The 25,960-nt window shown below is 54.0% G+C and overlaps 1 protein-coding gene across 1 annotated transcript in view; it reads right to left on the reverse strand.

Annotated features, from left to right (window-relative positions):
* Positions 1-670: 670 nt before the first annotated feature.
* The window catches only part of MYO1H (myosin IH), a 34,050-nt gene continuing 8,760 nt past the window's right edge, over positions 671-25,960 (reverse strand). Inside the window, exons 6-30 of the mRNA XM_060192564.1 lie at positions 25,660-25,758; positions 25,231-25,344; positions 24,933-25,004; positions 23,339-23,458; positions 23,193-23,260; positions 22,582-22,687; positions 21,746-21,826; positions 20,518-20,609; positions 18,320-18,414; positions 15,032-15,078; positions 13,879-13,959; positions 13,339-13,444; positions 12,059-12,176; positions 10,627-10,740; positions 9,612-9,688; positions 7,401-7,469; positions 6,587-6,671; positions 5,808-5,967; positions 4,922-5,005; positions 4,307-4,400; positions 3,210-3,265; positions 2,594-2,729; positions 2,285-2,352; positions 1,740-1,837; positions 671-975 (exon numbers count right to left, since the gene is read on the reverse strand). Of these exons, the coding sequence (XP_060048547.1) occupies positions 813-975; positions 1,740-1,837; positions 2,285-2,352; positions 2,594-2,729; positions 3,210-3,265; positions 4,307-4,400; positions 4,922-5,005; positions 5,808-5,967; positions 6,587-6,671; positions 7,401-7,469; positions 9,612-9,688; positions 10,627-10,740; positions 12,059-12,176; positions 13,339-13,444; positions 13,879-13,959; positions 15,032-15,078; positions 18,320-18,414; positions 20,518-20,609; positions 21,746-21,826; positions 22,582-22,687; positions 23,193-23,260; positions 23,339-23,458; positions 24,933-25,004; positions 25,231-25,344; positions 25,660-25,758 (2,403 nt within the window). The 3' untranslated portion in view covers positions 671-812. The remainder of the gene's footprint in view (positions 976-1,739; positions 1,838-2,284; positions 2,353-2,593; positions 2,730-3,209; positions 3,266-4,306; positions 4,401-4,921; positions 5,006-5,807; positions 5,968-6,586; positions 6,672-7,400; positions 7,470-9,611; positions 9,689-10,626; positions 10,741-12,058; positions 12,177-13,338; positions 13,445-13,878; positions 13,960-15,031; positions 15,079-18,319; positions 18,415-20,517; positions 20,610-21,745; positions 21,827-22,581; positions 22,688-23,192; positions 23,261-23,338; positions 23,459-24,932; positions 25,005-25,230; positions 25,345-25,659; positions 25,759-25,960) is intronic.

The raw sequence follows: 25,960 nt of genomic DNA on the forward strand, positions 1-25,960 counted from the left end.
CCCCCCTGGGTGTTAAATGTGTAACTTCTCAACAGGATGGCGCCTGCTTTATGTGTGACCCGGGCACAGCACCCTAAGCCTCCATGGCCCTTTTGGGTGGGGGTGGGGGGTGCTTCACTGGTGTCTCCCCCCCCCCTTTTTTTCTTTTGCCTCCAGGGTTATTGCTGGGGCTCGGTGTCTGCACTATAAATTCACTGCTTCTGAAGGCGATCTTTTTGATTTTCTTTTTTTTTTTTTTTTTTTGGTAGGACAGAGAAATTGAGAGAGATGGGGAGAGAGAGAGACAGACACCTGCAGACCTACTTCACCACCCGTGAGGCGACCTCCCCGCAGGTGGGGAGCTGGGGGCTCAAACTGGAATCCTTGCTCAGGTTCTGATGCTTTGTACTCTGTGTGCTTCACCCGGTGCCCACTGCCCAGCCCCTAGTGTCTCCCTTCCCACCTGGAAAAGCTGACCCAGCGCAGTAGAGCCCTGGTGACGAACCTCTCCTCCTCCTGGGACTAAAGAGTGGACCGAAAAAAGTGCCATTCAATTTGCCCCGATAGCTGCTAGGCCATGGGCCTGTACTTTTGTGAAGCTCATGCAGAGACTCCAGAGCAGTCTGACAGGGCGCCGAGCCATCAGCACTCACGGAGCTCTGGACCCGGACCAGTCCTGCTTTACCGACAGCTCAGCAACGCAGGCAGACTTTACTGTCTGTGCCTTTTCACTTAGTGTCTGCATCTAGACCTCTCACACCTACTGTTCCCTGTTTCTCAGCTGTGGCAAGTAAAGTATCTGATGGTCTCAGTCCCCCTGGGAGGGGTGAAGTTTAAACCCTGTTCTCACATAAAGCTGCCTCCTCTGCCTCCTCCTTTCCCAGACAGCCACTCACCACTGCTAACTGTCCGTTTTTATCTTTATAGATTTGTTCCTCTGGTCCAGTGTCAAAGACGATTGTGCCTTCTTTTCCGGGACTGATAGAGAACTGTAAACTTAAAGAGACACAAAACAATGGATTTCTGACTCCCCCAGCCAGCCAGCCAGCCCCCCTCAGCCCGCACATCTCCAAAGAGATGCGCTGCTGGAGCTCTTCTGGCTTGAGGACGGGATGCTGGCTCTGTTACAGACTTCATTAAAATATTTCAGCCGTTACCGGAAACTGTCTGCAGCTAGGAGCCTCCCACTGTCTCTAGAGTGTTTCTACACCGGCTTGGTGTTCCCGTTACTCAGGGGCCGCTTCCACTCTTCCAGCTGAGTCGCAAAGAGCTCGTTCTGCCACATAGAAACGGGCTCACCCTGGCCGGAGCAGCCAGCCTCCTGAGTAGCCGTGGAGAGCGAGGGTGCCCTAGTTAACCACCCTGTCCCTGGGAGATGGGAGTGGGCACCGATAGCGGAGCTGTTGAGAGAACTCTAGGCCGGGCACTGTTTTTCATCCTGTCCGAGCACTTCCCCTAGACGTCTGAGCACTTCCCCTAGTCTCTAGGTAAAGCCCAGACCTGCTGTGCTCAGTTAACTTGTCCCAAGAAAAGGCCTCGGCAGAGGGTGTCCACCGCAGCCAGCCTTGGCTCATGCCACCCCGGGCCCACGGGCACCTCCTTTGAACATGGGTTGGGAAGGACACTGATTTCCTTTCTGCTTCTGCAGCCTCTTTAAGTCAGGGGGGCAGGGCACTGAGGGCCCGGCTGTCCCCACGAGAGGCAGTGATGGGTCTGCTCGGATGAACAGACCCATCACTGAGCGTGGAGTTGCCGCCTACCTGCCCTGGACAACACTGACAAGGTTCTCCTTCTTGGCCAGCATGACGAGTTTGGTGACGACCTCAAATATGTGTTCACACTGTAAGATGGCATCGCCCTGAGAAAGGGGGTACAGGTGTCAGTGGTTGGTTTCCGTGGAAAACACTGCCGATGGGGTGTTGTCTTATTTGAATAGCGCAGCCTCGCTCAGCTCTGGCTTTGCGTGCTGGAAATGAAACCTGCTGTCTCTTTTTCTCTTTCTCGCCGCCAGGGTTATTGCTGGGCCTTAGTGCCAGCAGTACGAATCCATTGTTCCTCATGGGTGTTTTTCCTTTTTTTCTTTCCTCTTGTCTTGGATGAGAGGAAGAGGGACACCTGCAGACCTGCTTCACCACTTGTGAAATGTCCCCCTGCAGAGTGGGGAGTGGGGGGCTCGAACCATGGTCCTTGCATGTGGTACTATGTGCACTTAACCAGGTACGCCACTGCCTAGTCCCCCGCATACAAGTTCTCTGCACAGCCCCTGTGCTGTCTGTCTCCTCTGCTCACTGAGCCCATTGGCTACCTTTTGCTTGTCCTCTCCGGAGACGTGGAGGACTAGGAGCCCATCACTCAGGCTGCTGGTGGAGACACCTGAGGACAGATCCAAGGCTAGCGGTCAGGGACCGGACCACCCGGCATCAACACAGAGGCCCCACACAGGCGTGTCTGGGGGCCACGAGGGTGGGTGTCTGCATAACCTGGGGACTCTAGAGAAGGGGGTGCCGCTGGCATGTGCCCAGAACAAGACACGGGCAGCCCCTGCTCATGGCCCCCAGCGAGGGCTTCAGCGCCGAGGGGCCCACAGTGGAGTCTTGAGGTGGCGCACGCTCACCTCTGAGAGCCGAGTATGCGATCCGCTGCTTGATTTTGGCCAGTTCCACCACGTAGGCTGCTTTCCGAGTCAGAATGAGCTGTCGTTGCCGTGCCTTGAAGCCCTTCCGGTCGTATTTAATGACCGGGATCCCATACTGCAAGGAGGTGACCGTCACCACAAGGGGAAGCTCGCCTCTGGGGAGGCAGGGTGCGTGGGTCCTGTCTTCCTGACGCAGGAGTTTCTTCCCTGTGCCGGCCCTCTGCAGGGCAGGCTGGGATCCCTGGCTCTGCCTGCGGCCTCCAGCCTCCCTCCAGTGTCTGCTCCCAGCGAAAGCCCTCACAGTTGGAGGGCACTACCACGGCGACACTCCCATGAGGAGAGAAGCATCCAGCTTCATGCGCTCAAGCCCACGGCCCACGGCTGTGCTGCTCCTTTGAGCGGTGGAGCTGCAGCCCTGAACAGCCCCGCTTCCCATCAGCTCCACAGAAAACCAGGCCCAGCTCCTTGGGGGCAGATGAGGACCAGAGGCCCAACGCCAGTCACAGTTACCACCTGGAGCCCCCACGTGGAAACCACAGCCCACAGCTGCCTTGGGAATTCTGTCTGAGGGGGGCGGCCAGACAAATCTCCTTACCTGGATTTTCTCACAGCTGATGAGTTGAACTATTTTGGGATTAATGTCCTCGTCACCTGGGAAGAGAAGTGGAGCACAGTCACCGCTCAGCACTGCCCAGGTGCCAAAGCCGCCGGCCCTGCGCGTTGTAGGTCTCCCTGTGACCAAGACCTCGACTGGGGAAATGGCGGTCAGGACGCGCCAGAGTCGGGCTTGGTGCCTGCATAAGGAAGCCATCACCACCATCATTCCTAGTGGCCCGTTTCCCCCTTGTTTTGAGAAGGGAGTGAGGAGATAGAGAGAAAGAGACAATTGCAGCACTGCAGGTGGGGACCAGGGCTTGAACCCAGGCCCTTGCACGTGGTAACGTGTGCTTAACTGGGGTGCACCGCCAGCCAGCCAGCCAGCCAGCCAGCCCCCTTTGTTTTGCCGCCAGCATTGTAGATGGGGGTCAGCCCTCCCACAGCAGTGTCTCCTTTTTATTCCAGACACCTACAGCTTGTGAAGGGTTCCCCCTGCAGGTGGGGACTGGAGGTTCCATCCCAGGTCCTTGGCACGTTACCGGTTTGTTCCACTGCCATCGCTCCAACCCCCTGACTTTTCTTTTTTTAAATATTTATTAGTGAGAAAGATAGGAGAGTGGGAAAGAACCAGACATCACTCTGATACATATGCTGCCGGGGATTGAACTCAGGACCTCATGCCTGATAGTCCCAATGCTTTATCCATTGCTCCACCGCCCGACCACCTTGACTTTTTTTTTAATATATATTTTATTTATTTTCCCTTTTGTTGCCCTTGTTTTTCATTGTTGTAGTTATTGATGTCGTTGTTATTGGATAGGACAGAGAAATGGAGAGAGGAGGGGAAGAGAAAGACACCTGCAGACCTTCACTGCTTGTGAAGTGACTCTCCTGCAGGTGGGGAGCTGGGGGCTCGAACCGGGATCCTTAACACCGGTCCTTGTGCTTTTTGCCACGTACGCTTAACTTTCTGTGCCCGGCTCCCCCGACTTGTTTTTTATGAGATGGCATATGTGGTGCCAAGGTTTGAACCTGGGGCCTCAGGTTGGTAGGCCCCGTGCTCTCCACTGGGCACATCTGTGGAGACGTGCTTACCGATCCGACTGCTGGCAAAGGGCTGATGTAAGCTTTGCACGTAACCGTCTTTCCTCCCCCTGAACACGGCACTCGTCACCACCTTCTGCTGCATCTGGCACAGACAACACACAGTACAGAGTGTGGGGGGGGGTGGAGGGTGGGGTGGGGGCAGAGCCGGGGCCATGGGGTGCCACCTTCCTGGGGCAGCTCTGGGAGTCAGCTCCTGTGTACTAGTCGGCAAAGCCCTAACAAGTCTAGGGGCGAGACCGGGGCTGATAATTGCTGCGTCCTCTGACTGGCACTGGCTTCTGGAAGTGGAGCTTCAGGCATTTTAGGGAACTCTGTCGGGTGAGAGATCTGACAGGCTGCAGCCTGCTGCTTGCCGGTGCGTCAAGTCGTGCTGGGTATTTGGCCATGCCCACAGGTGGGCTCCTGCCTCGACCGCAGAGCCAGGGATGCCCCCACTCCTGCAGGGAAGGAAGGGCCCACCGGGCTGGTGTTCCCTGAGAGCGGTCACAGGACAAACAAGGGGTCTGTGCCAGGGAGTCAGGCTGTGTCCAAGGCATGGGAGCCAGTGCGGCCCCAGCTTTAGGCGGGAGGGTGGGTGAAGGCGCCACCCTGCCCCTCCCGTACCAGAGCCCTCTTCTCGGCCGAGATTCCCCGGCAGTACTTCCGGACCAGGTTCCTCATGCACATTGCCCTGAGCAGATCGGAGACCTGTGGGGAAGAAAGTACTTTTCCACTCGCAGACTGAGACCCCCCTCCACTCATCTCGTTCATGCCCCCTATCTGTGGCCGCCGGAACAGAAACAGATTGAACCATAGAATCACCCTGGCCTGTGCAAGTCGTGTCTGAGCCCCCACGCTGCACTGCTGTGTCACCTCTCTGGCTGCCAGGTTTCGTGCTAACTTTCCACTCCTGCTAAACTAGCGCTTTTTTTTTTTTTAAATAAGGTAAATCTTATTTTTTTAGAGGTTTCTTTTTTTATTTTTTACTGATTTATTTGATAGGAGACAGAAATTGAGAGGGAGAGAGTTATACCTGCAGCCCTGCTTCACCACTTGTGAAGCTGTCCCCCTGCAGGTGGGGACCAGGGGCTTGAACTCCGGTCCTTGTGCACAGTAATGTGTGCACTTTACCAGGTGTGCCTCTGCCTGGTCCCTAAACTAGCGCTTTTAAAACTGGAACACGCCTGAGGCAGCAGAGGACCTGGCTCCCGGGTGAGGAATGGTGTCCACTGACTCGCCCCACTCTGCAGCCCAGACAGCTTTCCTGTGAGCAGAGCAGAGTCACCTGGATGGCCACGTCACGAGGAAAGGCACTCAAGGGGCTGTGCACACAGACCTACATCGGCTTTCTCTGCTCAGCGAGAAGATGGCAGGCAAGCTCATGAGCTCAACTTCTCGTCCAAGCCACTTGCCTGGAATTGACTTGCAAGGCAGCCCAGGGGAAGCCCAGGGAGGCCCGAGTTAAGCTGTGTGTCCTCACTGGCGGTTGGAGTCCCGGCTAGACCCTTACGTTTTGTAGGATGCCGGGCGGCCTCAGCCAGCTCTTGTCCAACACGTTCTTTGGGACGTGGTACCGAAGGTTCAAGATGTAATTCTTCTGCACCAAGCCGATGAAGTCCTCATTGTCGGCACTGAGGGGCTTGTTGCGGGTGATGAACCCCTTTATGAACCTGGGCCAGGTGGGGTCTTGTCAGTCCTCTGGGCTTGCCCTCCCTCCCTGCTTGCTCGGTGCGGGAGGCCCAGCTGTATCACCCCAGGCCCCCAGGCTGCCCCAAAGGCCTGTTCTCTGCTCACACTGTCCAGTATCTTCACTTAGTTGTCAGTAAGCAACGCCCCTCACCCCCAGTGGGTTCCCAGATTGCTCCAACAGATCAAATTATCTGATGGCTCTGACCTGTATGATTAGATTATCCAGGGCAGCCATGGATGCAGTGTGGGGGGGGGGATGAATCTCCCCACCGCCCCTCTACTGTCTGTCATGACCCTGCACTCGCAGGACGCCTGCTTGAGCTGCCTGACATCAGGGGACATCGGACTCTGTTTCACCCCATATAAGAGGAACCAGAAACACGCACGAATTGGGGGGGTCACCATCAAAGGAAAGAGACGACCCCCCCACGAATTGGGGGGGTCACCATCAAAGGAAAGAGACGGTTGAATTCCCAAGTGCTGACATCCCAAGAGGCACATGGCTCCTAGTCCCCCCAAACCCAACCGAGTCCATGGCCACCCAGCCCCGGCGGTGCATCAGCCTCAGGCCCCTCCCCCTGGCCCCCGCCCAGAACTCACTTCCTTATAATCCCCACGGCCCACTTTCTCCTGTTGGCCTCCTTCTGTGCTAGGACCCTCCGCCAGTTGGTTTCAAGTCTGATGGCTGCAAGTTTAACGCTGGCATTACAAGGAGAGCAAGGTCGCATTCGAGTACAACAGGGCACTTCAGATTTGGCCGTGCACTCCACAGGTGCTTAGTCCAACCCCCCCATACATACATACTTCTTCCTGGGGTGACAAGAATACAGAGGGCACCCCCGGAAGCTTCAAGACAAAGTCTGAGGCTGTGCCAACCACCAGCACCGTGGAGTACTATGCAGCTGTGAAAATGAATCACTACACACACTGAGTGCCCAAAACATGAGAGTGTACAATCTTGTCACTTGTGAGAAATGCATCCCTGGGCGAGTTTATTGTGTGACTATCTCCGTGTGGTCCTTGGGAATTGTTACCTATGCATTCAACCAGGCGCACCACCACCTGTCCTCTGGGATGGAATACTCTGTAAGGGCCGAGAAGACCACATGATGGTCACACAGCCGACTTTCATGCCTGAGGCTCTGAGGTCCCAGGTTCAGTCCTTACCCAGCGCCACCATAAGCCAGAGCTGAGCAGGGCTCTGGTCTCAGTGTCTCTCATCAGAGAATTCATTCAACTCACACAAGGTGTGCTGCCTGCAGACTCAGTACACGCCCCTGTGTTACCATCTCTGGTTAGCGGAGGGAAAGGGAGAGGCCCAGAGGTGGGCCCGGAGGCGGCAAGGACACAGCCTCCACATGGGCACCCACGCCGTGTGGCACCCACAACCCTTGGGCTCAGGCCTGGTGCTCACCAGCCTGTCTCTTGGTCAGATAAGTTCTTCTCTCCTGGCAGCCTTTGTATGTGGCCTGGATTCTTGCAACTGAAACAAAGCAGAGTTTGGTGAAGGGACCGTTGGTGGTATGGCTGTGGGCATGTGCTGGTGTTAGGCCCTGGCTCCCTGAAACTGCTGGAACTTCCTCTCCTCCTGCCCCCCATCTGGGCCGTAGGTAGATCGACTCCCCCACAGTGGGAACAAACACCTCCCCCCAGAGCGTCCCCCCCCCACGGCTCCACCTGTCCCCACCCTCACCCCCAGTTGGTTAGAGACACAGACTCAGGTGTTTAACACTTGAACCCTCCCTCAGCCAGGTTCCAGGTTAGACAGTTCAAGGGCCCTGCACAGGGCCGGGACTCCAGCAGACCCGGTCTGTCCCAGCCATGGCTCCTTCAGTAGGCTACCAACAGCTCCATGCTTTAGTTTCCCAGGATGTGAAACACCAGGACTCTCACTCCTTGCTTTTGTTCTGGGAATTCAGTGACGTGGGCTGAGGACGGAGAACAAAGCCAGCACCCAGAAAGCTCGAGATCTGTCAACTGACTAGACTGACTTTCAGTGGACAAGTCCTCCCCCAGAGTTTGTAATATCCCCCCCCCCCGCCAGGGTTATTGCTGGGGCTCTCAGTGCCTGCACAACACTCCTATCCTGTCATTTTACTGGATAGGACAGAAAAATTGAAGAGGGAGGCAGTGGGGGCGGAGGGCGCAGGTGGTGACGCACCTGGTTAAACACACACATCACAGTCACAAGGACCAGGGTTCAAGCTCCTGGTCCCCACCTGCAGGGGGAAAGCTTCACGAGTGGTGAAGCTGGGCTGCAGATGTTTGTCTCTTTCTCTCTACCCCCCCACTCACCTCTCAAGTTCTCTCTGTCTCTTTCTAATAATAAATATGTTTTTATTTATTTATTGTTTTGCCTCCAGGGTTATTGCCGGGGCTCAGTGCCTGCACCACGAATCCTCGGCTCTTGGAGGCCATTTTTTTCCCTTTTGTTACCCTGGTTGTTTTACCATTGTTGTGGTTATTATTATCATTGCTATTGATGTAGTTGTTGTTGGATAGGACAGAGAGACATGGAGAGAGGAGGGGAGGACAGAGAGGGGAGAGAAAGATAGACACCTGCAGACCTGTTTCACCGCCTGTGAATCGACTCCCCTGCAGGTGGGGAGCCAGGGGTTCGAACTGGGATCCTTATGCCGGTCCTTGCGCTTTGTGCAACGTGCGCTTAACCCGCTGCGCTACCGCCCGACCCCCAATAAATATATTTAAAATAGAGGAGGGAGAGACAGAGAGACACCTGTAGTACTTGCTTCACTACTCATGAAGCCTCCCTCCCCTCCCCCCGCAGATGGGGAGCAGGGACTTGGACTTGTGTCCTTGGGCATGGTAATGTGCTCAATTGGGTGCACCACCACCCGCCCCCTCCCTGAGAGTTTGCAGTCGCATCCTGTACCCCATTTGCCATACATAACAAACACCCAGCTGCAGGCACTCATGCTCCCACTTTTTTTTTTTTTTTTTTTTTTTACTGGAACACTGCTCAGCGGTGGCTTATGGTGGTGCGGGGGATTGAATCCGAGACTTTGGAAGCTCAGGCATGAGAGTCTCTGCATAACCATTATGCTATCTACTTCCATGAAGCTCCCACTTTCAATGTTGGATACTTTTTTTAAAAATATTTTTTTTATTATTTATTTTCCCTTTTGTTGCCCTTGTTGTTTTATTGTTGTTGGATAGGACAGAGAGAGAAATGGAGAGGGGAGGGGAGGACAGAGAGGGGGAGACACCTGCAGACCTGCTTCACCACCTGTGAAGCGACTCCCCTGCAGGTGGCAAGCCGGGGGCTCGAACCGGGATCCTTACTCTGTTCCTTGCGCTTTGCACCACCTGCGCTTAACCCACTGCGCCACCGCCTGACTCCCAACATTGGAAACTTCTAGAGTCTTAAAAATCTTCATTCAGTGAAGGGCCTGCTGGGTCACTGTGGAGTTGGAGCTGAGCCAGAACTGGAGCAGCAGGTGAGCTGCTGACGTCCCTCAGTCACTCACCACCACAGGCTCCCCCCATCTCCTAACCCCTCCTCCCCCTGATGTCCAAAGCCAATGCTCCTAACTTAGCCAACGCCCCGCGCCAAGCTCGTTCATTCCATAGTCTGTTGATGTTAGGGCAGAAGAAAGGGCCATACCTAGCTGGTGCTTACTAAATTCAAAGGCATCTTCAGTGGCAAACAGAGTCCTGGCAAAGCGGATGAAGATCTTGGTTCTAGGAGCGGAAAGAAGCTTGGTTAGTCAGTTGCCGTCTTTGGGGGGAACCCTACCCCCCCCCAAACAGACTCTCCACCATTCACAGCTACTAAGAGTGGGACCCTGTGGCACCGAGGTGGCCCCATAGCCCAACTGTGTGTCCCTGTAAGAGACGGGAAGGACGCAGCAACGCAGGGAAGAGGCCAGGTGATGACAGGCAGTGAGACCACAAGCTGGGTGGCAGGAAGGGCCCCCGCAGAACCCTCTGAGGGTGCAACCTCGCCAGCACCTTGGCTTTGAACCCTCAGCCTCTCAGACCATGACAACACCTTTCTGTGCTTTGACCTCAGATGACTTGTGACAATGTGCCGGCAGCCCTGGGAAACGGAGAGAGCCTCTTCAGCCGCAGCTGTTTCAGAGGGCGTAGGGCGACGGCAGAGGGTGGCCGAAAGAGGATCACACCAGCTAGCAGAGCTAAATTGGACCCACCGACATGGACTGCTACCTTCCCGCCCACTGGGAAAGGAATGTCTCAGTGTGGCCACCAGGGGGCGGCGATGCATCATGGCCGTGAGGCCTATCTCCTACCTGAAGCTCTGCGTGGGCAGGGCTGCCTTTCCTGGGGGGTCTGACGGCTGTGGCCCCCCCCATCACCTGCACTCCCCTATCCTGCTTCCGGTGCTCAGAAAACCATAGGCCTGAGATTTGGAGGCGACCGTGCACGGCGTCTGCTGCAGCTTGTTCTCATGGGGGTACTGTTGTCTCTCTCACTGTCTCACCCATTAGACCATCTGGGTGCACCCCCCCCCTTGGCCTGCAGGGTGAGCTGAACCCCGTGCAATCCGGGGCAAAGATGGGTGTGTCTGCTGGGTCCTCAGCGGGCAGGCTCCCCCGACACACTCCCCCAGATGTGGTGATGCCTGAAGCTTTCTCTCGGCGGGCAGGGGCTCCTCTCACCTGCCTAACTTGTACTCCTGAGGCTTGTAGCCAATGTACTTGACAAGCCGCTCCACGCCCTCTGCCGCGGGCCCGTGCCAGTGTGGCCAGGTGTCTGGGCACAGGGACTTGTACCTAGGCACAGGGGAGGGTGGCCCACTCACAGCAGCTCCTCAAGTCAGCCTCGCTCCTCAGGGGGCACACTGGCCACTTGGGGGCCCCATCACGCCAACCTCCTCCAGACTGCCATACACCATGGCCAGGGACAGTGGAGAGAAACGAGGGTGAAGAGATCTCTCAGACCATTAGAGCATGGGCTTTTGTGCCTGAGGGCCAGGATTCGACCCCCCTGGCAGCACCGTATGCCAGAGCTGAGCGGTTGTGGTCTTTCTCATCAAGACCAGTCTTCTCTTATTTTATTTGATTAAGGACATTTTTTTTACAGTATTTATTTGCTAGAGACGGCGAGAAATTGAGATGGAAGATAGCGAGAGAGACAGAGAGACACCCACAGCCCTGCAGCCCTGCTTCATCCCTTAACGGAGCTTCCTCCCTGCAGGTGAGAATGCTGTTACATGTGTACTCGACCAGGTGTACTCGACCAGGTGCGCCACCACCCGGCCCCTCCCTGCAAACCCTTCAACGCCGGGTACAGCTGCTCCACTGCTGTGTGTGTGTGTACGCGTGTGCGTGTGTGTGCATGTGTGTGTGCGTGCGTGTGCATGCGCATGCGTGTGTGCGTGTGTGTGCGCGTGTGTGTGTATGTGAAATCGGGGGTGGGGAGACCAAGCCCATCAGAGCGGGGTTTCTCTCAGACTCGCTTCTACATGGCTACGTATCAGAAGCATCTTTGCTCTTGGAAGTGTTTGTGATTCCTGAGAGCCTCCGTCTAAGCCCCACGATATACCTAAATGTGCTGCTGCTTCTCAGCCTTCTGCCGATGAAACCGCGCACCAGAGGAAGATGCTCACCTTCTGGGAGATGGTGAAAATCTTGGAGATGATCAAAGATGGCAAAAAATTGTGGAGGTTGCCCACCATTACTTGAATGAGTCTACCACTCGCTCCATTGGTAAAGATGAAGAGAAGATCCAGTGCAATGGCTACTGTCTCTCTCAACAAGGAAGCAAGCTAATGGGATGTTACTTCATGTCTGGACGGTTCTCATAGTGCTAAAAACCTGGATTTAGAAGGTCATAAACAGGTTTTCTATGCTCTAACTATGAAAATACCCGATTTATAAATAAAGAATCCTACTTTGCGGAAATTCACTCATCGCGGTAGAGTCTGAAGCTGATTAACCAGGATAAACGAGGGGCGACTGTCCATCTCCCACGCTACCGAAAGGTATCTCGTGGGTGTCACAGCAGCTGAGCTGCCTTTGGGTCACTCAGAGGCTAACACAGAGCAGGGCTTGTGCACCACTGGCTTCAGGCCCACAAAGCAGACGTTACCTTTGCAGGAAATGCTCGTACTTCCGCCGGTACGCGAAGCCGGCCCTCCTGACCCGCAGATGCTCCATCAGCCCCAGGTACTTGACCTGGTGTCTGATGAGGAAGTCGTCGAATTTGCCTTTGAAAATATGGGAGAGTGGTGGTAAGACTCCTTGCTCATCACTCAGCCAAGGCCAAGCAGAGGTCACCAACCAAGAGTCTGTTGGGCCTGGGTAGCTTTTATAGAAAACTCTAGATTTCTGGTTTCTTATTTTTTTCTTTCTTCTTCTTCTTCTTCTTCTTCTTCTTCTTCTTCTTCTTCTTCTTCTTCTTCTTCTTCTTCTTCTTCTTCTTCTTCTTCTTTTTTAACCAGAGCACTGCTCAGCTCTGGCTTATGGTGGTGCCTCAGGCATGAGAGTGTCTTTGCATAACCATTAAGCTCTCTCTCCCCACCGCTTTTTAAAGATTATTTACTTATTTATTATTGGATAGAGACAGAGAGAAACTAAGGAGGAAAGGGAGATAGAAAGGGAGAGAGACACCTGCAGACCTGCTTCACCGCTTGTGAAACCTCCCCAATTGCAGGTGGGAATTAGGGACTTGAACCCAGGTCTTTGAGCACTGTAGTGTGTGCACTGAACCAGCTGGCCAGGTGGTGGTGCACTGGTTTCTCTTGAAAAGCCTCTCTACTCCAATATCTTTTTATGATATATATTTATTTGGGGGGAAGCCGGGAAGGAAGGAGGAGAGCTGTCCGTGGTGCTGAGAGAGGAGAGACCCCCACAGCCCTGCCCACCCTCCATGGGGCTCCCTGGGTGCTGTGCCTGGTGCTGAGAGAGGAGAGACCCCACAGCCCTGCCCACCCTCCATGGGGCTCCCTGGGTGCTGTGCCTGGTGCTGAGAGAGGAGAGACCCCACAGCCCTGCCCACCCTCCATGGGGCTCCCTGGGTGCTGTGCCTGGTGCTGAGAGAGGAGAGACCCCACAGCCCTGCCCACCCTCCATGGGGCTCCCTGGGTGCTGTGCCTGGTGCTGAGAGAGGAGAGACCCCCACAGCCCTGCCCACCCTCCATGGGCTCCCTGGGTGCTGTCCATGGTGCTGAGAGAGGAGAGACCCCACAGCCCTGCCCACCCTCCATGGGCTCCCTGGGTGCTGTGCAGGGTGCTGAGAGAGGAGAGACCCCCACAGCCCTGCCCACCCTCCATGGGGGCTCCCTTGGTGTTCTCCATGGTGCCAGGGATCAAGCCCAAGGCTGCCAACCTGTGCTTCCCTGAGCTCAGTCATCACAAGTCAGGACTCACTGGGCTCTTTCTGCTCATTGGGCTTGATGCACCGGATGTAGGAGGGCTCCTTGGCAGTGAGAATCTCCAGGAGGCTGCTCAGACTGTTTTTAAACTGAGTCCCCACCTGTAGAGAGCGAGCAGGTGAGTGAGGCAGAGGGAGATGCCTCTAGGATTCACTGCTGTCTCTGACAATTCAGAGTAGACTAGCTGGGGCACAGGGACCTGCTCCCTTACACTCCAAATCCTGACATCGCGTCCTGCCTGTGACCTTGCAGGTTCCAGGAAGGCTCTAGTTCCCCCGGCCTGGGCTAGCACTGTCCCCTCAGCCGGTGAGCTCCACCTTCCAGCTCCAGCTCCCTGGGCACCAGCTCCTCTCTACCTGATGCTCCACTGAGCACCCTTGGGGACAGGACCTCGTCCCCAGCTACCGAGAAGTGCCCTGCAGGCCAGCACCGGATGCCAAGTGCTAGAGGCAACTCTGCTGTGGGCTCAGTCAGCAGATGGTCAGCAGGCCTGGGAGGGGAGGTGGCAGGGCACCCCACTTGCTTGTTTGCTTACCGTGGGCGGCCGTCTCCGGTTCTTCAGCTCAGCCGGAAGGAAGCACTCGCTGAGAATGGGGTTCCTGGACCTGCAGAGCACCTGCAAGCGGACACATGGGACCCAGCCCACACGGGAGGCTGTGGCCACGGGAAACCCACCCTCTGGGTTCTGACTCTAAACCAAAATCAGGAGACAGAACCCTGTGCAGCACAGGACAGTTAGCAACTCTAACACAAGAGAAAGGCCTGAAAACGCCTCCAGTCTCCCCGCTGGCTAACTGCCCCACTTGCTGATGGGATTTCGGGTGTTACCTTCCTGGATCTGGATCTGGCTCTTCTGCCTTGCTTCCTGTCACCCCAGTGTGTTGCCAGAACCCCAGGAGAAGATCTCTCCTCCCTGGGACCTCCCCCTGACACTGTCTAACCTTTACCATTTCCCCTGACACTTGTCTGCCCCAAACACATGTCTTGGCCTTGGGACTTCTGCACACATGGCTTCCTCCCATGGAGGGACCCCCCCCCCCATTGCTCCAAGACCACCAGCATTCTCACTAAGGTCCAAGCAGAATACCGCTTCCCCACACAAGCTGAGAAATGACCCCTCAGCCCTCTGCCCTTCCTGTTTGTTTTCACTCATAGTGATTTCACTGATGGAAAAGCTGTTTGCCAGGGGCTGGGTGGTGGCACATGAGGTTGAGAGCGCATATTATAATGTTCAAGGACCCAGGTTCAAGTCCCCAGTCCCCAGTTGCACAAGTGATGAAGCAGTGCTACATGTGTCTCTCTGCCTCTCTATCTCTCTGTCTCTCCCTTCCTTCAGTTTTTCAATTTTTGGCAGTCTCTACCCAAAATAAATAAAGATAATTAAAAAGAGAAGTTGTTTACCTACAGATTGACCTTTGGCCACCTCGGTGCCCTCTGCCCCCTGGGATCCAGGACCATCTACCCCACCACTGACCCTCAGAGCCAATAGGACTCCTGGGACATTGGTCACCCGCCCCCTGGAGTCCCTGTTCACACGGGTGACCTTAAGTGTCCACTGAGCCCTCTCAAGCTGGCATCCCCCACAAAGCAAGGCAGACAGGACCATACAGATGGCCAGGCCTCCCCATGTCCCTGTCACAGTGATGCCTGCTCAGCAGGGGGACATGTGGAATCAATCCCCTGCTCACCTCTTTCAGGTGTCTGTAGAGGAGGTCATTGTTTTTCTCCAAGAACCCTGCAGGGCAGGGAAGAAAGCACATTTGAATCAGTGGCTCTGCCTAAGACATTGCAAGTCTCTCTCAACTGCAAAAGGACATGGCAGGGCTGGGGAGAGCACAGGACCTGCACGCCTGTGGCCTGGGCTCCATCCTTGGCACTTCACATCCAGAGCTGACAGTGTGCCGGTTTCTCCCGTTCATTAAAAAAATGTCATTGGGGGGCAGGGACTGGTGGTGGTGCACCCAGTTAAGCGCACATGCTGCTGCTCAAAAGGATATGAGCATGGACCCAGGTTCAAGTCCTGGCTCTGTGCCTGCAGGGGGAACGCCTCATGAGTGAAGAGGATCTGCAGGTGTCTGTCTTCTCTCCCTCTCTGTCTCCTCCTCCTCCTCTCTCCATTTCATTCTGTCCTAATTAAAAAAAAAAAGGAAAAAAAAGCCACCAGAAGCGGTGGATTCATAGTGCAGGCACCGAACCCCAGTGACTGGAGGCAATAAATAAAATAAATAATAAATAAGTAAATAAATAATAAATGAATAAGATAAAAGAAAGAAAACAGTGTCATTCAACTAAAAACGTTCTACTCCCAGTTAATTGAAAGAAGCGGAGGGAGACACTACAGGATGATCTCATTCACGCAGAAAACAGACCACAAATAAGCCTCAGAAATGGACAGGGACTTGGGAACTGTGGTGATTCAGAGAGGGAAAGGGCCAACGTAGGCATTTGGTGCAAGGTGTGCTGAATCATCCCCCCAACCCACACACAACATATGTGAAATGTATCCCTAAAATCTTATAATTTTGCAAGCCACTGCTAAATCACCAATAATAAAACTTGAAGGGTAAAAAAAAAAAGGTTCTATTATAAAAGAAAATTCTGTTTTCTTTTCCTCCAGAGTTATTGCTGGAGCTCATTGCCAGAATTACAAAACCGCTGCTCCTGGTGGCCATTTTTTCCATTTTATTGGACAGGACAGAGAGAAATTGAGGGGGGGGATAGAGAGGGAGAGAGACACCTACAGACCTGCTTCGCCACTAGCAAACCTTCCCCCTTACATGTGGGGAAGGGGGCTTGAACCCAGACTCTTGCATGGGTCCTTGTGCTTAGTACTATCTGCATTTAGTCAGTGTGCCACTACCCAGACCCCATAACAGGAAACTCTAGGGAGTCGGGCGGTGGCGCAGTGGGTTAAGCGCACGTGGCGCAAAGCGCAGGGACCGGCGTAAGGATCCCGGTTCGAGCCCCTGGCTCCCCACCTGCAGGGGAGTCGCTTCACGGGCGGTGAAGCAGGTCTGCAGGTGTCTGTCTTTCTCTCCCCTCTCTCTCTGTCTTCCCCTCCCCTCTCCATTTCTCTCTGTCCTATCCAACAACAAAGCAATGTCAACAATGGCAATAATAACCGCAACGAGGCTGCAACAACTAGGGCAACAAAAAGGGGGAAAAAAAGGCCTCCAGGAGCGGTGGATTCATGGTGCAGGCACCGAGCCCAGCAATAACTCTGGAGGGAAAAAAAAAAAAAAGGAAACTCTAGAAAGAATTTTGGAGTTAGGCCAGTCTTGCCACAAGGGACACTGGGGGCTGGGTTTTCTGGTGAGGTGATCTCATACCTCACAGCACCTCCCGGGACTGGAGCCACCAGGAAGCTGCTGGGCACCGGCAGGTGTGTGTGTGTGTGTGTGTGTGTCCTTCCTGTCCCTGGTCGAAGGCAGGCTCCTCAGAGCTGAGTTTAGGGTACAAACACCGCTCCCTGAGCCCTGAAGAGCTGTCACAGGAGGGAGATTTTTTTTAGTATGCTTTCTTTCTTACTTATTATTGGTGAGAGATAGAGAGAAATTAAGAGGGGAGGGAGAAAGAGACAGACCCCTGCAGACCTGCTTCACCACTTGTGAAGCTTCCCCCCTGCAGGTGGGGACCAGGGGCTTGAACCCAGGTCCTTGCACACTGTAACGCATGCACTTAGCCAGGTGTGCCACCAGCTGGCCCCTGTAGGAGGGAGAATCTTTACACTGGGTACACACACAGCCCTCCGCCAGCTGCAAAAACCTCCCCCATCCCACCCCCACAGTGAGGGGACATGGTGACCATGTTCAGAAACATCAGCCCTGCCTCTGCGAACAGCCAAGCTTGGGCACCAGGGCTCATGGCAGTCAGGCCATTTCCACCCCCAGAATGTGGCTTCCTGGACAGCTGAGTGCTGAGTCATCAATAAAATTCACCTTTGGTGGAATATGTGTAACATAACATTTACCAAGTATCCCAGTGTTCTGTGACCTGAAGGGTGAGGAGTGACTGCTAGTGTCTACAGGGCATGGCAGGAGGGGGGTAGGGAGAAGGCTCTACAATGAAGTCGGGGGCGTGTGGAGGCTTCTGCTTTGCCCTGTGCAGGTTCAAGTCCCAGGGCCTCACAGGGAAGCATTACAGCCCTGGGGTATAAATAATGACAGTAATGGTTAGGGAGTTGGGCAGTAGTGCAGCGGGTTAAGCACATGGTGCAAAGTGCAAGGACCGGCGTAAGGATCCCGGTTCAAGTCCTAGGTCCCCACCTGCAGGGGAGTCGCTTCACAGGCAGTGAAGTAGGTGTGCAGGTGTCTGTCTTTCTCTCCCCCTCTCTGTTGTCCCCTCCTCTCTCCATTTCTCTCTGTCCTATCCAATAACAACGACATCAATAATAACTACTACAACAAATAAATACAGCAAATAAAACAACAAGGGCAACAAAAGGGAATAAATATTAAAAATAAAAAAAATAAAGAAACAGAGTTCCTATGCGGATGGGACACTTTATAATAAAAAAAGGGAAAAAATTACCTTTATTTATTTATTGGATAGAGACAGCCAGAAATGGAGAGGGAAGGGGAAATAGGAAGGGAGAGAGACAGAGAGACACCTGCAGCCCTGTTTCACTGCTTGTGAAGCTTTCCCCTGCAGGTGGGGACCGGGGATTCGAACCTGGGTCCTCTGCACATTGTAACATGTGCTCCATCACCCGGCCCCTTTCTTTCTGCTTCTCTCTCTCTCTCCTGCTAGCTGAAAAAGTCACCCCAGAGTAATGAAGCCCTAGCAATGACTGGAATACAGTAAAACACCCCCAACATGGCAGAACTGTACAGCCAAAGCTGCTAAGACACAGCCTGGGCGTCATCTCAACACAGTGGAGCAGAGCAGAGGACTAAGGAAGCCTGTGCCTTCCAGTGTGTCCTTGGGGACACCAGGTTGCCCTGACCTCTGCCCTGGGCCCTGGGGACACCGCTTACCTCTGGTGCAGTAGGTGACCTCCCCCGCGTAGTGGAAGAGACAGAAGTCCATCCAGCCAATCCGCTTCCTGCCCTTCGGATCCGCCAGCTTCCGGCTGCAGGAAACGGATACATGGAGCTGACCAGGGGGGTGGTAGAGAGCAGACGGGTAGAGTGCACACCATGGGAGGGGCCCGGGCGTGAGCCCCTGGCCCTGTGTGGGAGCGCCATGTCTGGGTAATGCTTCACGAGCACTACAACTGCTCTGTGGGGTCTCTTCTCTATCTCGGCCCTGTCTCTCACACTTTATAAAGAGAGAGAGAGAGAGAGAGAGAGAGAGATGCTCCCCAGGAGCGGTGGCATAATGCCAGCTCAGAGCCCCAGTGACACCCTGACAGCAAACACATCGACAGGCCACAGAAACATGTGTGCATGGTGCCAGAACCTCTGTCTTTTTAAAACAATGTTTATTATATATATATACACATACATACATACACACACACACACACACATATATATATATATAGAGAGAGAGAGAGAGAGAGAAATTGAGAGGAAGGGGGAGAGAGAGACAGTGAGCCAACTGTAGTCCTGCTTTACCACTTGTGAAGCCTTCCCCTTGCAGGTGGGGACCAGGGGCTTGAACCTGGGTCCTTGTGCACTGTAACGTGTGTGTTTAACCAGGTGCACCACCGCCTGGCCCGTCATTTTTTAAATATTTATTTATTTATTTATTCCCTTTTGTTGCCCTTGTTGTTTTTCCTTGTTGTTGTAGTTATTTTTGTTATTGTTGTCATTGTTGGATAGGACAGAGAGAAATGGAGAGAGGAGGGGAAGACAGAGAGGGGGGAGAGAAAGACAGACACCTGCAGACCTGCTTCACCGCTTGTGAAGCGACTCCCCTGCAGGTGGGAGTCGGGGGCTTGAATCGGGATCCTTATGCCGGTCCTTGCTTTGCACCACCTGCGCTTAACCTGCTGCGCCACCGCCCAGCTCCCGGAAACTCTGTTTTTCTAGGCGGTCCCAGGACATGGTTTCACACCTGGCATTTTTACCAGGTCAAAGGCAGGATGTGACTGGCACTGAGGGCTGGCAGGAGCCCCTTTGCTCACGGCCTGGTGTCTAGCAGGACAGGGTGGTTTAAAATGGTTTTGATGGGAATAGAATCAGCTGGGATATTCTCTGGGGCCTGACTTCTCTCTCTCTTTTTTTAAATTTTTATTTACTTTATTATTTATTATTGGACAGAGACAGAGAGAAATTTAAGAGGGGAGTGAGAGATAGAGAGGAAAAGAAACAGAGAGACACCTGCAGCCCTGCTTCATCACTCTTGAAGCTTTCTCCTTGCAGGTGGGGACCAGGGGCTTGAACCTGGGTCCTTGTGCACTGTAACGTGTGTGCGCTCAACCAGGTGCGCCACTGCTTGGCCTCCTGACTTCTCTTACTTGTGTCATTCACCCATGTGATGGCAAGGTCTAAACTGTTCTTGTTTTATGGTGTAAATTATTGAATGTGTGAATGCACCATGGGTGTGTGTGTGGTTTATGTTGTGTGCTGTAGTGTGGGGTGTGCTGTGTGTGTGGTGTCTGTGGTCTGTGTGCATAAGAGGTTTGTGTGGTGTATGGTGTGTGTCTTTGTGGTGTGGTGATGTGTGCGGTGAGTAGTATGTAGTGTTTGTGGTATATGTGTGTCTGTGGTGTCTGTGGTGTGGTGTGGTGTGTGTTGTATGGTGTGTGTGGTACAGGGTGTGCTGGGATGTGTGTGTGTGGTGTCTGTGGTGTGGTGTGGTGTGTGTGTGGTATTTGTGCTGTGTGTATGGTTACTGTGGTGTGTGTGTAGTGTCTGTGGTGTGTGTAGTGTCTGTGGTGTGTGTGTAGTGTCTGTGGTGTGTGTGGTGTCTGTGGTGTGTGTGTAGTGTCTGTGGTGTGTGTGGTGTCTGTGGTGTGTGTGTAGTGTCTGGTGTGTGTGGTGTCTGTGGTGTGTGTGTAGTGTCTGGTGTGTGTCTGGTGCTTGTGGTATGTGTGTGGTGTCTGAATGAAGTATGTGTGTGTGGTGTATGGTGTGGTGTGTGGTGTGTCTGTGGTATGTGTGTTGCATGTGTGGTACAGGGTGTGCAGTGCTGTGGTGCGATGTCTCCATGGAAAGCTGCCGCTGTGCTCACAGGCAGCCCCACCCCAGGAGGTCACCAGCTCCCTTGCGGGCCGGGCCCCACTTACGTCTGGAAGTGCGCATGCCGGCCCACTTTCTCCTCCAGCTTCTCCAGGAAGCTCAGGTCCGTGGCGGGCCCAGGCCGGATGCACTCCTCATCCTTCAGGAGGGAGAGGACAGTGAGGGCTCTGGACCCGCGTGCCCGAGGCCCCAGTGGCTACAGGTTCTGTCCCCGACTCCGACTTTTGCCAGAGCTACACAGTGCTCTGCTCTTCCTCCTCTGCTTCTCTCTATTTCTCATAATAAATAAACCGATAAATCTTTATTGAAAAGAGAGAAAGACAAACCCTGGTCCGAGGCACCCTATACCATCCATCCGAAAGCCACCCAACCACCAGACGTGGCAACAGGACAAGATGAAATGGCGTCCAGTTCTGGTTGGTGAGCCTGTAGGCCGTGGGTGACTCCATCAGATTCCACTTCCAGGGAGCAGCTGTGGCTCCCCTCACACTCATTTTCTCTCAGCCAATCACAGCATAGCACCACTCCACCACCCATGGAGCTTCCCCCAGTGCCCCGCTGCTCCTATGTGGTACCAGGGCTAGAACCCAGGGGTCTCCACATGACAAGGCATGCACTCTGCTGGGAGAGCTCTCCCAGCCCTGACATGCCTGCTTTGGTTAGGAAGGTCTTTCCTTGCTGTCTCCTGCCAGGCCAAAATGACAGGGAGGCTCAGCCTAGAGCTCCCAGCAAGAAAACATCACTTTATGGTCTAGAAAACACACACTTTTGCTTGAGAACACCTTCACCTGACTCTAAGGTGGCCCTTAAAAAATTTTTTTTTTTAATTGGATAGAGATAGAGATAAATCAACAGGGAATCAGGGAGACAGAGAAGGAAAGAGACAGAGAGACACTTGCAGCCCTGCTTCACTGCTCATGAAGCTTTCCTTTTGCAGGTGGGGACTGGGGGCTTGAACCTGGGTCCTTGCACATGGCAATATGTGCGTTCTGTCTGGTACACCACCACCTGGCGCTCTCCCTCACTTTTAAAAAAAAAGCCCATTTATTTATGTATTATTGGATATTGACAGAGAAAAATTGCCAAGAGAGGAGAGATAGAGAGGGAGAGGGAACAGAGAGACACCTGCAGCCCTGCTTCACCACTCCTGCTTGAACCACTCGTGAAGCTTTCCCCCTGCAGGTGGGGACCAAGGGCTTGAACCAGGGTCTTTGCACATGGTGACACGTGCATCGCTAGGTGTGCTACCTCCTGAGCCTGACACCCTTTTCTTACCAGGATAGAAATGATCCCTTTGTGTCTCTCCTCCACCAAGTCACAGATGATCTTGTTGTTGAAGTACTGAATTGGCTCCCACTGCAGAGACAGAGACAAAAGCAGTCCCCAAAAGGCTCAGAGTGATGTGGCCCAGACGGCTTTGGAATCTGCCTCCTCAAGGGTAGCTAACGCTCTCAGAGTCTGACCTCTTGCTGACATCATAAGAAACCATGCTTTGGGGAGTTGCGTGGTAGCGCAGCGGGTTAAGCGCACGTGGTGCAAAGCGAAAGGACCAGCAGAAGGATCCTGGTTCGAGCCCCCGGCTCCCCACCTGCAGGGGAGTCACTTCACAGGCGGTGAAGCAGGTCTGCAGGTGTCTGTCTTTCTCTCCCCCTCTCTGTCTTCCCCTCCTCTCTCCATTTCTCTCTGTCCTATCCAACAACAACGACGTCAATAACAACAACTACAACAACAATAAAAACAACAAGGGCAACAAAAAGGAAATAAATAAATATTTAAAAACAACAACAACAACAACAACAAAACATACTTTGGGGGTCGGGCAGTGGCGCACTGAGTTAAGTGCATATTACCGTGTGCAATGACCAGGGTTCAAGCGCCCACTCCCCACCTTTAGGGGGCACACTTCAGGAGGGGTGAAGTGGGTCTGCAGGTTTCTTTCTTTCTCTCTCCTTCTCTAACTTCTCCACCCCTCTCAGTTTCTCTCTGATGTATCCAATAAAAGTCAAAAGAAAAAAAATACTTAAAAAACCAAAATGCTAAAAAAAAAGGTGCTCTCTGCCTCTCAGGAGCCCCCCAAGAGGCAGGCAGACCAGGGGCGCCCCCAGCCTCACCTCGATGCCCTCCAGCTTGTACTCTGCCTGCTCTGCCTTCAGCGTCCTCTCAATCAGCAGCTGCTGCAGCTTCTCGTTGCAGTAGTTGATGCAGAACTGTTCAAAACTGCAGGACTCGGGGCCTCAACCTCCAGGGGGACCCACCCAGCAGACCTGCACCTACCGCGTGCAAAGCCCTTCCCCACCAAGTGACGACAACGGTAGGAGTCCGGCTGGGAGACATCTGTACCTGCCAAGCGGCCTCTCGGCTTCTAACAGTCTGCAGGTGACAGGCTGTGCAAACCCGGACTCTTTCCGGGGAGGGGAAAATGGACCCCAGCAGGTTGGGGGAAGCCTTAAGCCAGACCTTAAAGAGAAGCTGAGGGAGCCAGGTGGTGGCGCACCTGGTTGAGTGCTCACATTACAGTGTGCAAGGACCTGGGTTCAAGTCCCTGGTCCCCACCTGCAGGGGGAAAGCTTCATGAGTGGTGAAGCAGGGCTGCAGGTGTCTCTCTGTCTCTCTCCCTTCCCCTCTATTCTCAATTTCTCTCTGTCTCTATCATATACATGTAGTACATATATATATATATATATATTTACTATTTTAAAAAAAGACAAGCAGACAGACTCACCCATTCTTGTCAAAAACTTCAAACCCGTAGATGTCCAGCAAGCCGATGACAGTTTTCTTGGTGAAGTCCTAGTGGGAAGTCACACACACCCTTGGGCTTCTGTCTGAGGTGGAGGGTGTGGGCGGAGTGGGGCCGCTCAGACCCACCTTGTTCACCAGCGACGAGTTGATTTTGCTCACCAGCCAGGTGAAGGCCCGCTCGTACACGGCCTTGGCCACAGCGTCCCGGGCATACAGGGCCAGGGCCAGAGTCAGGGGACACACCACCTAGGGCCAGGGCCCTGTCATCTGGGGGACCCGTCCTCCACGCTGCCACACTCTCTCACTGCTGTACGCCCCCCTGTACGGCCCTCACCCCCGGGTTACCCACGTCACCGCTATGACTTTTCGTCTTCAAGATCTTTGGGGGGGGCGGGTGGAGGTGGTGCACCCGGCTGAGTGCACACACCACCAAGTGCAAGGACCCGGGTTCAAGCCCCCACTCCCCACCTGCAGGGGGGAAGCTTCACAAGTGGTGAAGCAGGTCTGCAGATGTCTCTCTGTCGTCTCTCTACCTATCTCCCTCACCCCTCTCAATTTCTTTCTGTCCTGTCTAATACAATAAAAAGAGAGAACACAGCCTCTGTGGCAGGTGAGACAGCTGGAGGTTGCCAGTTCTATCCCCGGCACTGCGTGTACCCCAGAGGTATTCCGAGTTCTCTCGCTCTCAAGTGACGCAAACAAAATACACTTTAAAAATAGCTTGATGTGTAGGGGGCTGTGTGGCGGTGCCCCTGGTTGAATGCACACGGTATCATGCACAAGGACACAGGTTCAAGCCCCTGCTGCCCACCTGCAGAGGGAAAGCTTTATGAGCAGTGAAGCAGGTCTGCACATGTCTCTCTGTCTCTCTTCCTCTCTATTTCCCTCTCAATTTCTTTTAATATTATTATCATCATCATTAGGATTTTGCCTCCAGGGTTATTGCTGGGGCTCGGTGCCACTACAAATCCACTGCTCCTCGAGGCCATTTTTTCCCTCCATTTTCTGGATAGGACAGGGAGAAATTAAAAGAGTAGGGGGAGATAAGGAGGGAGAGAGAAAGATAGACACCCGCAGACCTGCTTCACCCCTCCTAAGCGTTCCCCCTGTAGGTGGGGAATGGGGGCTCAAACCGAGATCCTTGTTCGAGTCCTTGCGCATAGTACTGAGTGTGCTTAAGTGAGTGCACCTCCATCTGGTCCCTCTACCCTCTCAATTTCTATCTGTCCTATCAAATAAAGGAATTAAAAAAAATAAATAAACAGCTGTACGTGTATGCGGATGGCCAGAGCACTGTCAGTTGTGGTAAACACAGTGAGATCCAATCCAGGGCCTCAGGCATGTGAGTTCCCTGCTGTACTGCCTGAAACTACAGTTATTTCTTGAGGGTCCCGTGAGCCAGGCTCTGAGAAGCAGACAGCCCTGACCCAGACCAGCTTGCCCCAGCCTCTGTGGGTGGCAAGTGGAAGGGAATCCCTTGAAGGAGACACAGTTGTGACAAGGCTCCTGGCGGGGGGTGCGGGGTGGGTGAGGTGGGGAGGGAAGGCTCCTTGGCAGAGGGAATACCAAGGCAAGTGGGAGGCAGACAGCTGGGCTGTGAGGTGGCGGGAGACGGAGGCTGGGGATCCTTGCAGGAGCTGGGTCATGGTGGGGCTGTGGTCTCCCTCAGGGTGCCCCCCTGCCCCCTTACCTACTACAAGGCACCACCCCAGTGCCTCACCTCCTCAGTTTGGGCTTCGATCTTTCTGTGGGTGAGAGCTTCCAGGAGGATGGACGGCGGGGCCCCCAGGAGCTGGGAACCAGAGAGTCACCCAGTGAACCCCGATATTCTCTCAGTCAAACCCCTCTCCCCTTCTCCTACATAAACCTTCCTCACCGCAGTCAGCTGAGAGAACAGTGTGTTTAACCACCAGGATGCGGGTATCTGACTGCCTCCCACCCACGAAGACCACCCCAATGCTCACGGCCCTGAGGCCCCTGTCTACTCCCCGGGGGCTCCCGCTCTGTGGGGGTCTCACCTTGGCGACCCACTTAATCTCATGGCTGTGGGGGATAATGGCACAGCCTTGTGGGTTCTCTTCAAAACGTATGTTCCCCAAGTGCAGGACGCTGGCAATTATTCCAAAGAGGTTCTAGAAGGTGGGCACAGACATGGGGCAGGGAGGACCAACAGCGCTCCTGACTGATGGCTGGTACCCCAGGAGCCCCCCTGTCCAGAGTCAGCCTCTGAGGCCAGCAGAGGATGGTGGTGGGGAGCAGGGGTCTCCACAGGGCAGACTCCCAGGCCTGGCCCAGTTTTCATTCTGATGTGCTGTCATCCTCCACCCCCCACAAGGCTGGGACCTGCTTGTACTGAGAGCGGCCACACTGGTCTGAGAGCCAACAGCGCCAGGAGTCGGGCGGGGCTTGCCTCTGTGGAGTCTGGCTACTCGGCCCCAGGCCCCTACCTCCAGGTCGTCCTCAGTGAAGTCGATGATGGAAAAGGCGTTGGAGACGGTTTTCCAGTCATTCTTGTCGTCGATAGATGATTCTCTGGCACAGTGACCCTGGGGGCAGAGCCCTCGGTCACTTGGACACATTTTCCCTAGGGGAAGTCGGGTGTGGAAATCCCCGGCTCTAAATCAACAGTTTTCTCTCTACAAGCACGACAAGCTTGTTCTAGGATGTTGTCAACTGTGAAGAGACACCATTATTCTTTCCTTTCTTTCTTTCTTTCTTTCTTTCTTTCTTTCTTTCTTTCTTTCTTTC

This window comes from Erinaceus europaeus, chromosome 6 (assembly GCF_950295315.1).
Source record: "Erinaceus europaeus chromosome 6, mEriEur2.1, whole genome shotgun sequence".
In the NCBI taxonomy this organism is placed as follows: Eukaryota; Metazoa; Chordata; class Mammalia; order Eulipotyphla; family Erinaceidae; genus Erinaceus; species Erinaceus europaeus.